The sequence below is a fragment of the Podarcis vaucheri genome (genome assembly GCF_965113315.1).
Source record: "Podarcis vaucheri genome assembly, chromosome: 5".
In the NCBI taxonomy this organism is placed as follows: domain Eukaryota; kingdom Metazoa; phylum Chordata; class Lepidosauria; order Squamata; family Lacertidae; genus Podarcis; species Podarcis vaucheri.
In genome coordinates this window covers 13,697,452-13,709,933 of record NC_138763.1, presented here as the reverse complement: position 1 = coordinate 13,709,933, position 12,482 = coordinate 13,697,452, and the positions used below count along the sequence as shown (strand labels likewise).

Genomic DNA, 12,482 nt, shown 5'->3' with positions numbered 1-12,482 from the left:
TTGTCGGGCAATGACCCACATATATATCCGTGAGGTTCTCCTTTGTGGGGAGATGACCTGGTAACGCTCCTTTTTTGTGTGCATACCATTACCCCCTGGCGGTGTCCTCAGTGGCGGACTTACACTGTTGGGGCCCTGAAGCTTGAATTGTTATGGGGGCCCCTTCACAACCAGCAGTAAGGTCTAGGTAACCACTGTTATCTTTTTCAATGGGATTGTTCCACAACAGAGCACCACACCCTTACAATGCCTGTGCTACTGACTCTCAAACTTTGGGATTGTTGAACTATATACAACAAAAGATTAATGTCAGGGACACGCCAGGCAGAGAGGAATCTGCAGAAAAAGAGGAATTGGCTGCACCTGAGTCACCAAGAAGTAGGAGGCGGAGCAAGTGACTAGAGCAGAGGCAGGCCAGCAGGAGGTGGGGAAGGAAGTGGTATATATCTGGCCTTGGGAGGGGTCAGAAGCCAGTTGAGTCAACTGACTCTGACGGTGAAGGATGCGTTGTGGAAGCTTTGACTGCTGTAAGCCTGTTATTGAGAAATAAACCTCAGCTACTTAAACTGCCAGCGTTCCATGTCTTGCGTGGGAGAAGCGCGAAACCTGACAATTAATCAGTTTGACGCAAATCAATGTAACTCAAACTAGGTCTACTAGACACCCACCCACCCTTTTTAAAAAAGCAATGTGGACTAAAGTCGATTCCGGGGTCTCTCCGGGATGAATCTTAAGCTTCATTAGCTTCACAGTAGATCTGCCCTGGGGTGTCCTCCTGATGTTTTGGAGCACGCAACTCCCATCTGCCTCAACAAGGATGGCTGTGTTGGGAACTGAAACCCAGGGCCGGCCCACCCATGAGACAAGGGGAGGCAATCACCTCGGGTTGCAGGATTCACATGGGCGGCAGATCCAGCCTGCAAGGAATGCATCGCCTGCTGCTGCTGTAGCAACAGCTATGGTGCACTCTTTGGAGGCTGGATCTGCCCCCTCCTCAGCAGTTCCCCTGCCCCATGTAGCCTCTACAGCAGCCTCTTGGTGAATAGCAGGCATTGCTGGTCTCCTCCCACCCCTGAGGGGGAAAAGGCAGGGGGCTGCTTTCTGAGGTTTCCTGGGCTTTGGATCCTTCCAGCATGATTCAGAGTGGGCCCCTCCCCACCATTACATCTTTTGATTTGATTCCCCCACCTTCTTCCTGATGTAGATCTTCATTCGCTGCTTCTTCCCTGGTGTGGAGCTACAATATTGTGGTTCGCCTCAGGTACCAAAATGTCTTGGGCAGGCCCTCCTGGAGTCCAGAGAATCTGGTAGACACCAAGTGGGTGGTGTATATGAGCAGTATATTTCGCAGTACTGTCTCTCCTCCAATATTTGAGCCTTCTAATTGACTTTTTCCTCTGACCCCTGAATTTATTCTTTGCTTCTATGTAAATGTCCTCAGAACTAAGGAGTCAAGACTTCTTTAACCAAAGTTAAACAGTATTTCTCAGGTTTATGTTTTTACGGGGCCATTTATATTCTGATACTTAGTGCAATAAAAGTTGAACCAAGCAGTTAGGCATTGAGATACAAGTACTATTGATCTAGTACACCAATGTCACAAATTCATCAATATTGCGTACATGAGGGATGATGCTATTTAATAAAAATACTGCTCAGCACTACATAATTACATTATAAAATTTTAAACACCCCTTGTTGGTATTGGAAATTCATTTTCCATATTATAAAATACTCTATCTCGTTACTCATAAGCAGTGTTTTTTTCATCAACCAGAGATGAGAAAAACCCCTTAACATTTTTTGAGCAGGATGCATGCCCGTAAGTATCGTCTTGAAAATTACGTCTCATTTGTACCTCACCTTCTTCTACGTTCGAGACAACTTGTACATAGTGCATAAAAATGTGAGCATGTATTTAGAGATGGAAGAACCCTCCAAGTTTCTCCTCCAATTGGATGGGGGGTTCCAATCCTTCCACCCCAAATCTGAAATGAGGGGGAACTTTCCAACGGTGTTGTCTTGCCCCTTCTTGTTTCTGTCGCCCTCTTGTCTCCCCAAGGAGATAGTATCTAAAGATGCTTTCCCTTCCTTCTTACCCTCTTGGCAGAAGCAGGAGCAGCAATGAGAAGCAAAATGGAGGTTTGTTTACCTTACTTCTTCTGCCAATGTCTCTCTCCCTCTCCTCTCCCTCCAACAGCCCAGAAGAAGTGAACCTGGACACAATGCATTCTGGGAACAGTAGTTCTTTCAGCACTCCCTGCAGTTAAAACTAGAATTTTGAGAAACTATCTCAAAAGGTAAAAGTTGTTGAGCTTTTCTCAGGAAGACCCCAAAATTATAGAGCTTTTTTTAAGTATCCATGACAAAGTGCCACCTTTCAGAATCTCTCCCCCCCCCCCGGATGTCAATTCTGCCTTTCAAATCCTGGTAATGTCTGGGAAAATCCTAATTAAGAGTCTTCCTCTGGGTGGAGGCTCCTTTGGCCTTCCAGATGTTGTTGGACTCCACCTCCCATCAGCCTCACCAAGCGTTGTCAATGCTCAAGGCTGATGGGAGTCGTAGTACGAACCATCCAGAAGGTGCCAAAGCTGGGGAAGGCTACTTGTTCTCTTGCTACTGAACAATCGTTTGAGGGCCAGAGCATGCAGCTGAAGCTGACCAGATTGCTGACAAGGAGGGAATTGCAAGTGGCAACATCTAATTGAAATGAATTCCTCCCGCATTACCATTCCCTCTGAACGTATCCTTTAAAAGATGCTGTGTGCAGTGTAGCAAACAGGGATGCCATACGGTGTGCCTGATAAAATCTGGCAGCATTACAATAATCAGAATGTCGAGCAGCAAAAGCTAGAGAAACCGGCTTGAAAAAGTAAGCTAAATGCACTGGCAAATTAATTAATGTTAACAATCCATCTTCTCTCTTCTTGCCCCTGGAATTTCCCGGTGTGCTTAGAATTTTTTCAGAGAAGAGAATGTGCTTGAACAGCTGATGCCAAGATGTTAAACTGATCCCCAAGCAAATACCTTCTCCTCTTCGGATTGCTGTGTTTGTCACTGTCTCCTGCATTAAGGAAACGTGTAAAGTTCCTTATATAGGCCTGCTTCCCACTTTATCAACTCCCCCCGGGGGGGGGATTGATTTGCTTTGGGTCCCATCTGGAATGAGAGGGTTTTTCACTCTGTGTGAGTGCCTGGAGGCGGTTGGAGGATGGATGGCAGCTAACAGATTGAGGTTGAATCCTGACAAGACAGAAGTACTGTTTTGGGGGGACAGGGGACAGATGGGTGTGGGATTCCTTGGTCCTGAATGGGGTAACTGTGCCCCTGAAGGACCAGGTGCGCAGCCTAGGAGTCATTTTGGACTCACAGTTGTCCATGGAGGCACAAGTTAATTCTGTGTCCAGGGCAGCTGTCTACCAGCTCCACCTGGTACGCAGGCTAAGACCCTACCTGCCCGCAGACTGTCTTGCCAGAGTGGTGCATGCTCTAGTTATCTCCTGCTTGGACTACTGCAATGCGCTCTATGTGGGGCTACCTTTGAAGGTGACCTGGAAACTGCAATTAATCCAGAATGCGGCAGCTAGACTGGTGACTGGGAGTGGCCGCGGGGACCACATAACACCGGTCCTGAGAGATTCGCATTGGCTCCCAGTACATTTCTGAGCACAATTCAAAGTGTTGGTGCTGACCTTTAAAGCCCTAAAGGGCCTCGGTCCTTTATACCTGAAGGAGCATCTCCACCCCCATCGTTCAGCCTGGACATTGAGATCCAGCGCCGAGGGCCTTCTGGCAGTTCCCTCATTGTAAGAAGTGAGGTTACAGGGAACCAGACAGAGGGCCTTCTCAGTAGTGGCGCCCACCCTGTGGAACGCCCTCCCTTCAGATGTGAAGGAAATAAGCAGCTATCTTCTCTTTAAAAGACATCTGAAAGCAGCCCTGTTTAGGGAAGTTTTTAATATTTAATGCTGTACTGTTTTTAACACTTGATTGGGAGTCACCCAGAGTGGCTGGGGAAACTCAGCCAGATGGGCGGGGTATAAATAATAAATTATTATTGTATTATTATTATTTCAAGCAAAAGAATGTAGCTCAGTGGTAGAGTATCTGTTTTGCATGAACGAAAGATTCAGGTTCAGTTCTTGGTATCATCTAGTGAGGTTGGAAATGTCCTCTCTCTAACATCCTGGAAATCCTTAGTGAATCAGGATGGATAACACTGAGCTAGACAGACCAGCTATCCACCTTGGAATGAGGACCAGAAGGCAGCATCACGAGAACAGGCCTTTTCTGTGGTTGCTCCCCATTTGTAGAATGCTCTCCCCAGAGAGGCCCGCCCAGTGCCTTAGTTACATATTGTTAGGTGCCAGGCAAAAACATTCCTCTTCTTCCAGGCCTTCGGCTGATTAAACAATCTATGACCTTTTAAACGGTTGCAGGGGTGGGTGCTGGTAAGTATTTTTGTGGTTTTTAAATTGTTAACTGCCCTTCGATCTTCAGGGTGGTATAGAAGTCAAATAAATAAGTAAATAAATAAATATCCAGAGTTACGGAAACTTTAGAGTGTCCCTGTGTGTGATGTAATAAGTAAAGTACTGAAGGGGTGTAGTGGGGACATATTCCTGATGCCATATCAAACTTGCCGTAAGTTTGAGGGCAAGTCAATCTTAAGGTAAGTACTTAGAAATTGTGTGGCTATTCTAAGGTCTGTCTAGTGAAGGACTGCAACATTTCTTTAAAATAAAGTAGTTTAATTCTTGTCTTTCAGTGACTGCTTAAGTGATTTAGCATGCCACAATCCCCATTAATCAACAGATCAGTGCCACAATACAAGACATGCATGTTTGTGTATCAGGATTGGGGGAGTGTAGGGTTTTGTGTTGTTGTTTTTTAAAGAAAAGTAAGAAATCTGCATTTCTAAACTGGCACACAGTGTGAGGTTGTTAAATATCTTTCTGAAGTGTTTGTAAACTCTGATTCAAGAAAGCTCAAGAGGGTAGATATAAATTAAGAACCAAGGTGTGAGGGGTTTGGTTGAACAGGAATCAGCTGCTATCTGAAGCAATTTGCTGAATTTGATTGTGTTCTTTAACGACAACTCTGTGTAATTGGTGACCCACCAAACCAAACACCTCTTGGAGGTCCTTTCCCAATTCTACGCATGCATTATACCAAGGGCGCTGTAAACCAGAATTACCTGAACTGCAAAAACAGGGACACTGTCAAGTGTCTGGCAAGCCATGTCACTTATTTTTCAGGCTATTTTTAGGCTTGGTGGGCCACAACTTGTGTAGACTGGCCTGAGGTCACTTGCTGCCTTCTGGGCTTTGCTGTCTGTTCAGCACAACAGCAGTACATATGATTTTTAATTTTGTGAAAGTTTTAAACAGCTGACTTTACCTGCTTTTTTTGCCCATAATTTTATTGCTTTCTTCTTTCTGAAAACCTCTTTGCTTTGTTTTCACGATCAGGCAAGATAGAATTTAATGAAATAAGTGAACAATAAATAACTGCAGGGTGCTCATGTGCAGATCCCTCCTTTGCTCAAACAGCTGGACAGGAGGGCACTATGTCAACTGTGATAAGTGGTCATGCAGATGTTGCAGCTGTGCATGGATGGTATGCTGGAGCCCCTCCTGAAATCTCCAGCTTGTATTAAGCGTTTACACCTTGATCTCAAGGTATGATTAGAGATGTTTATGCATTTGCACAGGTATAGGCAAACTCCGGCCCTCCAGATGTTTGGGACTACAATTCCCATCATCCCTAGCTAACCGGGCCAGCGGTCAGGGATGATGGGAATTGTAGTCCCAAACATCTGGAGGGCTAGAGTTTGCCTCTGTCTGCATTTGCAGATGTATGTACATAGGTGCGATGTGGAATTGGAAAATTTGCACATTCAGGGTTCCCAATCATATGGGACACCTGTAGATACTTAATACCATAATACATGGGTGACACTGTGGTCTAAACCAGTGTTTCCCAACCTTTTTTGGGCAAAGGCACACTTGTTTCATGAAAAAAATCTCGAGGCACACCACCATTACAGCCCCGTGACGTCAGCGTGCAGCGTCACGCCGGGAGGGACATGAATTGCTAGCAAATTACATAATCACCTCCTTGAGGGCTGGCTCATCTTCTCCGAAGGCAGAACCCCATTAATTAACAGGACAGACTCACACCATAGCCAAGACGAGGGGGGAAAACCTCAGTCATGCACAGTCATGCACATGTGGGAGCTAAATGAGGACGAAGACCGGGCAGAGAGCAGGGTTCAAATCACCCCACCTGGCCAGGACAATCCCTGGGTGCTCCCTTGGGCCACTCGCCTGACCCACCTCGCAGGGCTGTTGTTGCGAGGATAACACGGGGAGAACCACGCGCGCCCCCGGGAGCTCCTTGGAGGAGAAAGCGGGCGATGAATGCAATGCACGAAATATATGAGAGGCGACCAGGTTTTGCAGGTGAGGGGCCCCCGCCAGCCTCCGCTTCCAACACCCGGCGCAACGACGCCGAAGTTTCCCCCCGGGCTCGGCTCGGGGAGCAGCGCTGCTCCCCCCGGCTCCCCTTCGCCCTCCCGGCTATCTCTGCCGCCCACTGGGGACCCCCCTCACCTGCCAAGTCCGGAGCGCCGGTGGAAGTTGCATGCATGCATGCAGGGCGCCGCGTTGCCATTGCATTGCACTGCACTCCATGCAACGCCTGCACGCATGCATTGCCTTGCACGCCCGCCAAGGGGTCTCCCCGCGGTCCGATGCGTCCCCTCCAGCGCGGATGCAGCATTGCAAACAGAAAACCCCCCCGACGCAGCCCTACCTGGGGGGGGCAGCCTCCGCCTCCGCGGGGATCCCCGGGCTCCATCCTGCCGCCCGATCTCCGTGGGGGCGCAGGCAGGCTGCGCGGGGTCTGCGCGGAAGAGCCCCTGCCCGCCCGGCCGCCGCCACTGCGCTCATTCCATGGCCGGGAGAAGAGCGCTTCAAACAAAACGCCCGGCCCGCCAGGCCACGCTGGGAAACGTAGTTCGCGCACCCCGCGCGGGCGCGGAGCCCAAGGGCGAGGGGACTACGGATCCTGGCAGCCCCCGCGCCGGGGACAGAGGGAGAGAGTCCGGGTGCAGGGATGGAGGGACGGGTGGGCGAGCGAGTGAGTGAGTGGCAGCCGCCAAGCCTTGGCCGAGAGCCAGGAAGGGCCTCCCCGGAGGAGGAGGAGGAGGAGGGAGGCGCAGAGCGGGAGGGAGGGAGGGAACCCCAGGGGTCATCTAGTGACGGCGCCCCAATCGAAAATTTGACTTTAAAAAAAAAATCTTTCAAATTTTTTAATTTTTCCTGCGGCACACCAGGCAACATCTCACGGCACACTAGTGTGCCACGGAACAGTGGTTGGGAAACACTGGTCTAAACCACTGAGCCTCTGATCAGAAAGTTGGCGGTTCGAAGCCCCGCGATGGGGTAAGCTCCCATCTCTGTCCCAGCTCGCGCCAACCTAGCAGTTCAAAAGCATGCCAGTGCAAGTTGATAAATAGGTACCACTGCGGCGGGAAGGTAACAGTGTTTCTGTGCACTCTGGTTTCCATCACGGTGTTCTGTTGCACCAGAAGTGGTTTAGTCATGTTGGCCACATGACCCAGAAAGCTGTCTGTGGACAAACGCCGCCTCCCTTCGACCTCAAAGTGAGATGAGTGCCGCAACCCCATAGTTAACTGCTCAGGGGTCTTTTACCTTCTTACATAATACCATATCAATCGAAAGGTCTACAGACCTTCTGTTTAGACGTTAAGCTAAGGGTGGGGTCACTGGGTATGGTCCCACTCCCTCTTCCACACATTTCAGATGGAGCGAACTTGTGTTTTGCATTGACCCGTGGGACACCCTATTCTCTAGCTGTTCAGCGGTCTCCCTCAGGAGGTTGTGGAGTCTCCTTCCTTGGAGGTTTTGAAGCAGAGGTTAGATGGCCATCTGCCATGTATGATCTAGCTGAGGTTGCTGCCTTGTAGGGGATTGAAATAGATGGCTCTTAGGGTCCCTTCCAACTCTACAATTCTATGATTCTATGAGATCCTGACTACAACATTTCTGACCATAGGGCTCTGCAGACTATAGGCATGAAAAATCTAGGCTCACTAAGTGTACGTAACATGTACACCCTGAAAGTAGGGTGATTTTACACAGCCTGATCAGGATCAGATCCATGTTTCCAGGGGCCCTTCGAATGCCCACCCCCTCGCCCAATTATCACTATCATTATTGTTCATTTCTATACCGGTTTATATTTTTTTAAGAAACCAACTCAAAGTGGTTTCTCAAACACATTAAAACATCAAATAAAACAATGCAGAATGAAACATTACTAAAGAAAGGCAAGTACATTCCAAGCAACATAATTAACAGGAAACTAAAATATTACCTTCTTCTTTTTCCCCAAAACAAAACATTCCAGAGGTCAGCTACAAAATGCACAATTATTGCAGCAAAGTTAAAAACAAAATCCTTAAACTTTACTAAATAAAGTCAAATATAAAATGCACATTTAAAATATCATAATTAACAAGAGAACAACAAATGTTCGTTAAGCATAGCACATTGCCACTGCTTTTTCTATCAATCCTGCCCATGGTGGTTTATGGTGGGCAGCGGCTTTGGAAGCTCATGCTCAGTGACCTGGGTCTGCCCAAAGGGACAGCCAAGATGGTCTCTGGCCTCTTCAGCAGCCACAGCCCTTGTTGCTGGAGCCATCCTCTCAGACTAGGTGAGAAAAGTCTAGCATGGCAAGGAGCAGGTCTTCCAGAACTCACAGCCAAGTGCTCCGCTACCCATTGTGGTGGATGGCCTTTTTCTTCTTCTTCCAAATGAAGATTTGTGCAAAAACCGTCTGGGATGAATTTATGAATGAGGATATGCAAAGCTGACATTGGTTGTTCTGTTCATTTGCACTGGTAAATGGTTCATATGATGTGCATCCACTGGAAAGGCCTTGCTTCCTTTTCTAAACTTAATTCCCCATGAAGTTTTGTTTTTTAATTCACTCCCCCCACCCCACCCCAGCTCAAGCCAATCGTTGCTGTCAATGATTTAGAAATCCCCATGAGATGGAAAAATCTATTTCCCGAAGAGTTGTTCTAAGCAACTCATTTTCTTTGGTAGATTCAGGAAGCCTTGAAGCTACATTACTGCTCTGTTGCTGCTTTCCTTTCCTTTGAAAGCTTCCTTCCTTCCTTCCTTCCTTTTGGGCATCCATACAAGTTTTCACATCTACATGCACTGGTTCACCATTGGCAAGAAGCTCTGGTGATTGCCCACCCCTGAGGTCTCCATGTTTTGTGGAGGACTCTGAAAAGGGGCACTCTCTCACTTTCAAAATCAATGCAGTGAGGTAAAACAAAAAGAGACCCAGGCCCTTATGTGAGACGTTTCTGGTACACACAGAAAGTGGAATGAGCAGGAGCATGTTTGTACTAGACATTGAAGAAGGAGACACCAGAAGTCTTCTTCTTCTTTGGTGATCACTCGTAGCCAAGTAAGATTGTCTCCCAAAACACGATTTTAGCAGTGAGTCCAAAAGTGACTGTGGAGGCCAATTCTGGATCCACACATCCTTCCACAGTGGGGACATGGGTTTCTGGGTGGGAGTTGAGCATGGTGAGGGTTTGCCAAACGTGCCTTCCTCTTAGCACGTTTCTCCCTTTCGTCCTGAGTTCAGGTGTCTTCAAAACCCATGACACCTTAGGTAAAGGCTGTTCTCCAATTGGAGCACTCGCAGGCCAGTGTTTCCCAGTTGTCAGTGTTTATACTACATTTTTAAAGATTTGCCTTAGGAGAGTCTTTGAACCTTTTTTGTTGACCACCAGCATTACGCTTTCCATTTTTATGTTCAGAATAGAGTAGTTGCTTTGGAAGACAATTATCAGGCATCCGCACAACATGACCAGTCCAACAAAGCTGATATTGAAGAATCATTGCTTTGACACTGGTGATCTTTGCTTCTTCCAGTACACTGCCATTAGTTCACCTGTCTTCCCACCAGAGGTAAGGCAGAAGACAACCTCAGCTGAGGTTCACACTAATGGGTTTATTTTCCACTGTTCCTAAGGGTCTTGAGCTTTCCAGTCACAACATCCTACACCACGTCTTAGGCTTGCGAGGCTAAATATGTATGATAAATCATTGTGAACCCTGTTGAAATGATCAATAATAAAACAGTATTATTGTGCATGCTGCTGTTCGGACTCCCAAGTCAAATGCATTGCATTTGTCTTTGTCTTTACATCAACAATAGCATGCACATTTCTTAAAATACATTCATTTAAATTGTAGCATTGCTGACCGAAACTCTAGGCATACTGGTGGTTAATGTGCTTAGGAAAACATCACCTACATTTGTTGTAGTTTTGATAAACTTAATATAGCTGTACGTGTGACTCCCAAAACTAACCTTGAATTTAATTTTATGTTTTTCAGAGGCACAACTTCACCTGTCTTGGACAAGACAAATGTGCAGAATTTAATGTCAGTTCCGTGCAAATGCAAGGCGATTCTGATTATTTTATCAACCATCTGGGGGTCCCGGCTCTGCAATTTTCATACCAAGATTCGACAGCATTAGAGGTAATTGCTAATGAAATCACCAGATAGGACAGGCTAATCAGAAAGCCAAATCTGGCTTCCCTCAGCAAATTCTGCCCCTATCAAGTAGATGGCTTGTCAGAAGCTGCTGGCTCATTTGTTTGCTTCTCTTGAAAGGTATGGATGTTCCTGCAGAGTATTTGGTCTCATCAGCTCTCTCGAAGTGTGTGTCATGTTCCATTGGAAAGGGAAATGTGCGCTGTCTCTTGCATTTTCACGCAGGCAATCATAACAAGGAAATTGCTGCAGCAGGATTAACATCGGAACATAATTGTAATATTCAAAGCGACATGGGATGTGCAAAGTGGGGGTTTTTTGTGTGTGTTTTTGCTGTTTTACGCTGAAGGATGGGCTTGTGTGCTGTCCCCGATATTAAGCGCAAGGGGATTATATGTATACAAAGCATTCTTTGCCTAGAAAATAAGAGGACAGGGGAGGAATATGTGAGTGGAGAGAAGAAAAATGATACCAGTATTTCTAGGGAACTTTTTTCTGCCTGCGTTAAATATGTTAAAGGATTATTATCACCGCCCCCATCATCATAATTTATTGCCGCAATGATTTCTTTTACCTCCCAAGTTTTACGGGCAAACCGTTGCAGCACCAGGAGTTCTGAGATACCATCCTATGCACTTTAAAGAGAATGTTAATAGCAACGTGTGTGTGTGTGTGTGTGTGTGTGTGTGTGTGTGTGTGTGATTTTGGATCGGGACCACAACACTGGGAGAGAGTTAACCCCTTCTGCAACTCCAGAAACACCCTCTTTTTTTTACAGTCTGAAGTGTCCCCTTCTGCAACCATTTGCCCTGCAGGGGAAACCACATAGGTACAATTCAGGTTAGCCCTCCCTGCTCCAGTCCCAATCTGAATAATCTGATTTCACCAGCCTGTCCTCTGTGCACCCCACTCCCATCTGCCCTTAGATGCTATTAGCATTTTCTTTTAAAGGCAAGTAAGCACTGATCACGGGGCTCCCAAACTAGTCTGGCCCAAACTGGAACCAAACTGAGTTGGGAGAATTTTTGTTTCTTGTCTTAAAAAACAAAAAGGAAGAAAGAAAAGAAATCAGAGTAAATGGCATGACATAATTTATTGTTATAAATGATGAATGCTGTTGGATGTAGAGCATTTGGAGGGAAATGAAGTTGGCAATCCCTATTTAGGGTTTTTTAATGTTTGCAAGATAGTACAATTTCAAAGTGAAATGTGGAGATGTTTCACATTTACAAATGACAACAAGGCTAACTTTGTCTTGGTTCTGAGTTTACAACAATGCTCCCAACACAACGGGCATCTGGCAGAGGAGGCACTCCTGTGTATGTTCTAGAGAGCCAATGTGGTCTAGTGGTTAAGAGCAGTGGACTCGTAATCTGGTGAACTGGGTTCGCTTTCCCGCTCCTCCACATGCAGCTGCTGGGTGACCTTGGGCCAGTCACACTTCTCTGAAGTCTCTCAGCCTCACTCACCTCACAGAGTGTTTGTTGTGGGGGAGGAAGGGAGATTGTGAGCCGCTTTGAGACTCCTTAAGGGGAGTGAAGGGTGTGATATCAAGTCCAAACTCCTCCTCCTCCTCCTCCTCCTCCTCTTCTTCTTCTTCTTGCACTAGAACTTGCAGATATTTGACAAAGCTGAATGGTGGAAGATTCAGTGGCTTAGGGCTCTCATCTATGGGACCGCCTCTCCTGATATGCCCTGAAGAGGACCTTAAGGTCCACGAATAACCATAGTTTAGATGTCCCAGGCCCTTAGGAAGTCAGACTCTACCAGGGCCAGGGCCTTTTCAATGATGGCTCCAACCTGGTAGAATGCTCTGTCCCATGAGACTAGGGCCCTTCAGGATTTAATCTCTTTCCATCGGGCCTG

The 12,482-nt window shown here is 46.9% G+C and overlaps 1 protein-coding gene across 6 annotated transcripts in view; it reads left to right on the top strand.

Annotated features, from left to right (window-relative positions):
- NAALADL2 (N-acetylated alpha-linked acidic dipeptidase like 2) overlaps positions 1-12,482 on the top strand; it is a 668,594-nt gene that overhangs the window by 500,989 nt on the left and 155,123 nt on the right. For all 6 annotated transcript variants that reach the window (XM_082224107.1, XM_082224108.1, XM_082224109.1 and 3 more), the window contains one exon: positions 10,455-10,601. In XM_082224107.1, the coding sequence (XP_082080233.1) occupies positions 10,455-10,601 (147 nt within the window). The remainder of the gene's footprint in view (positions 1-10,454; positions 10,602-12,482) is intronic.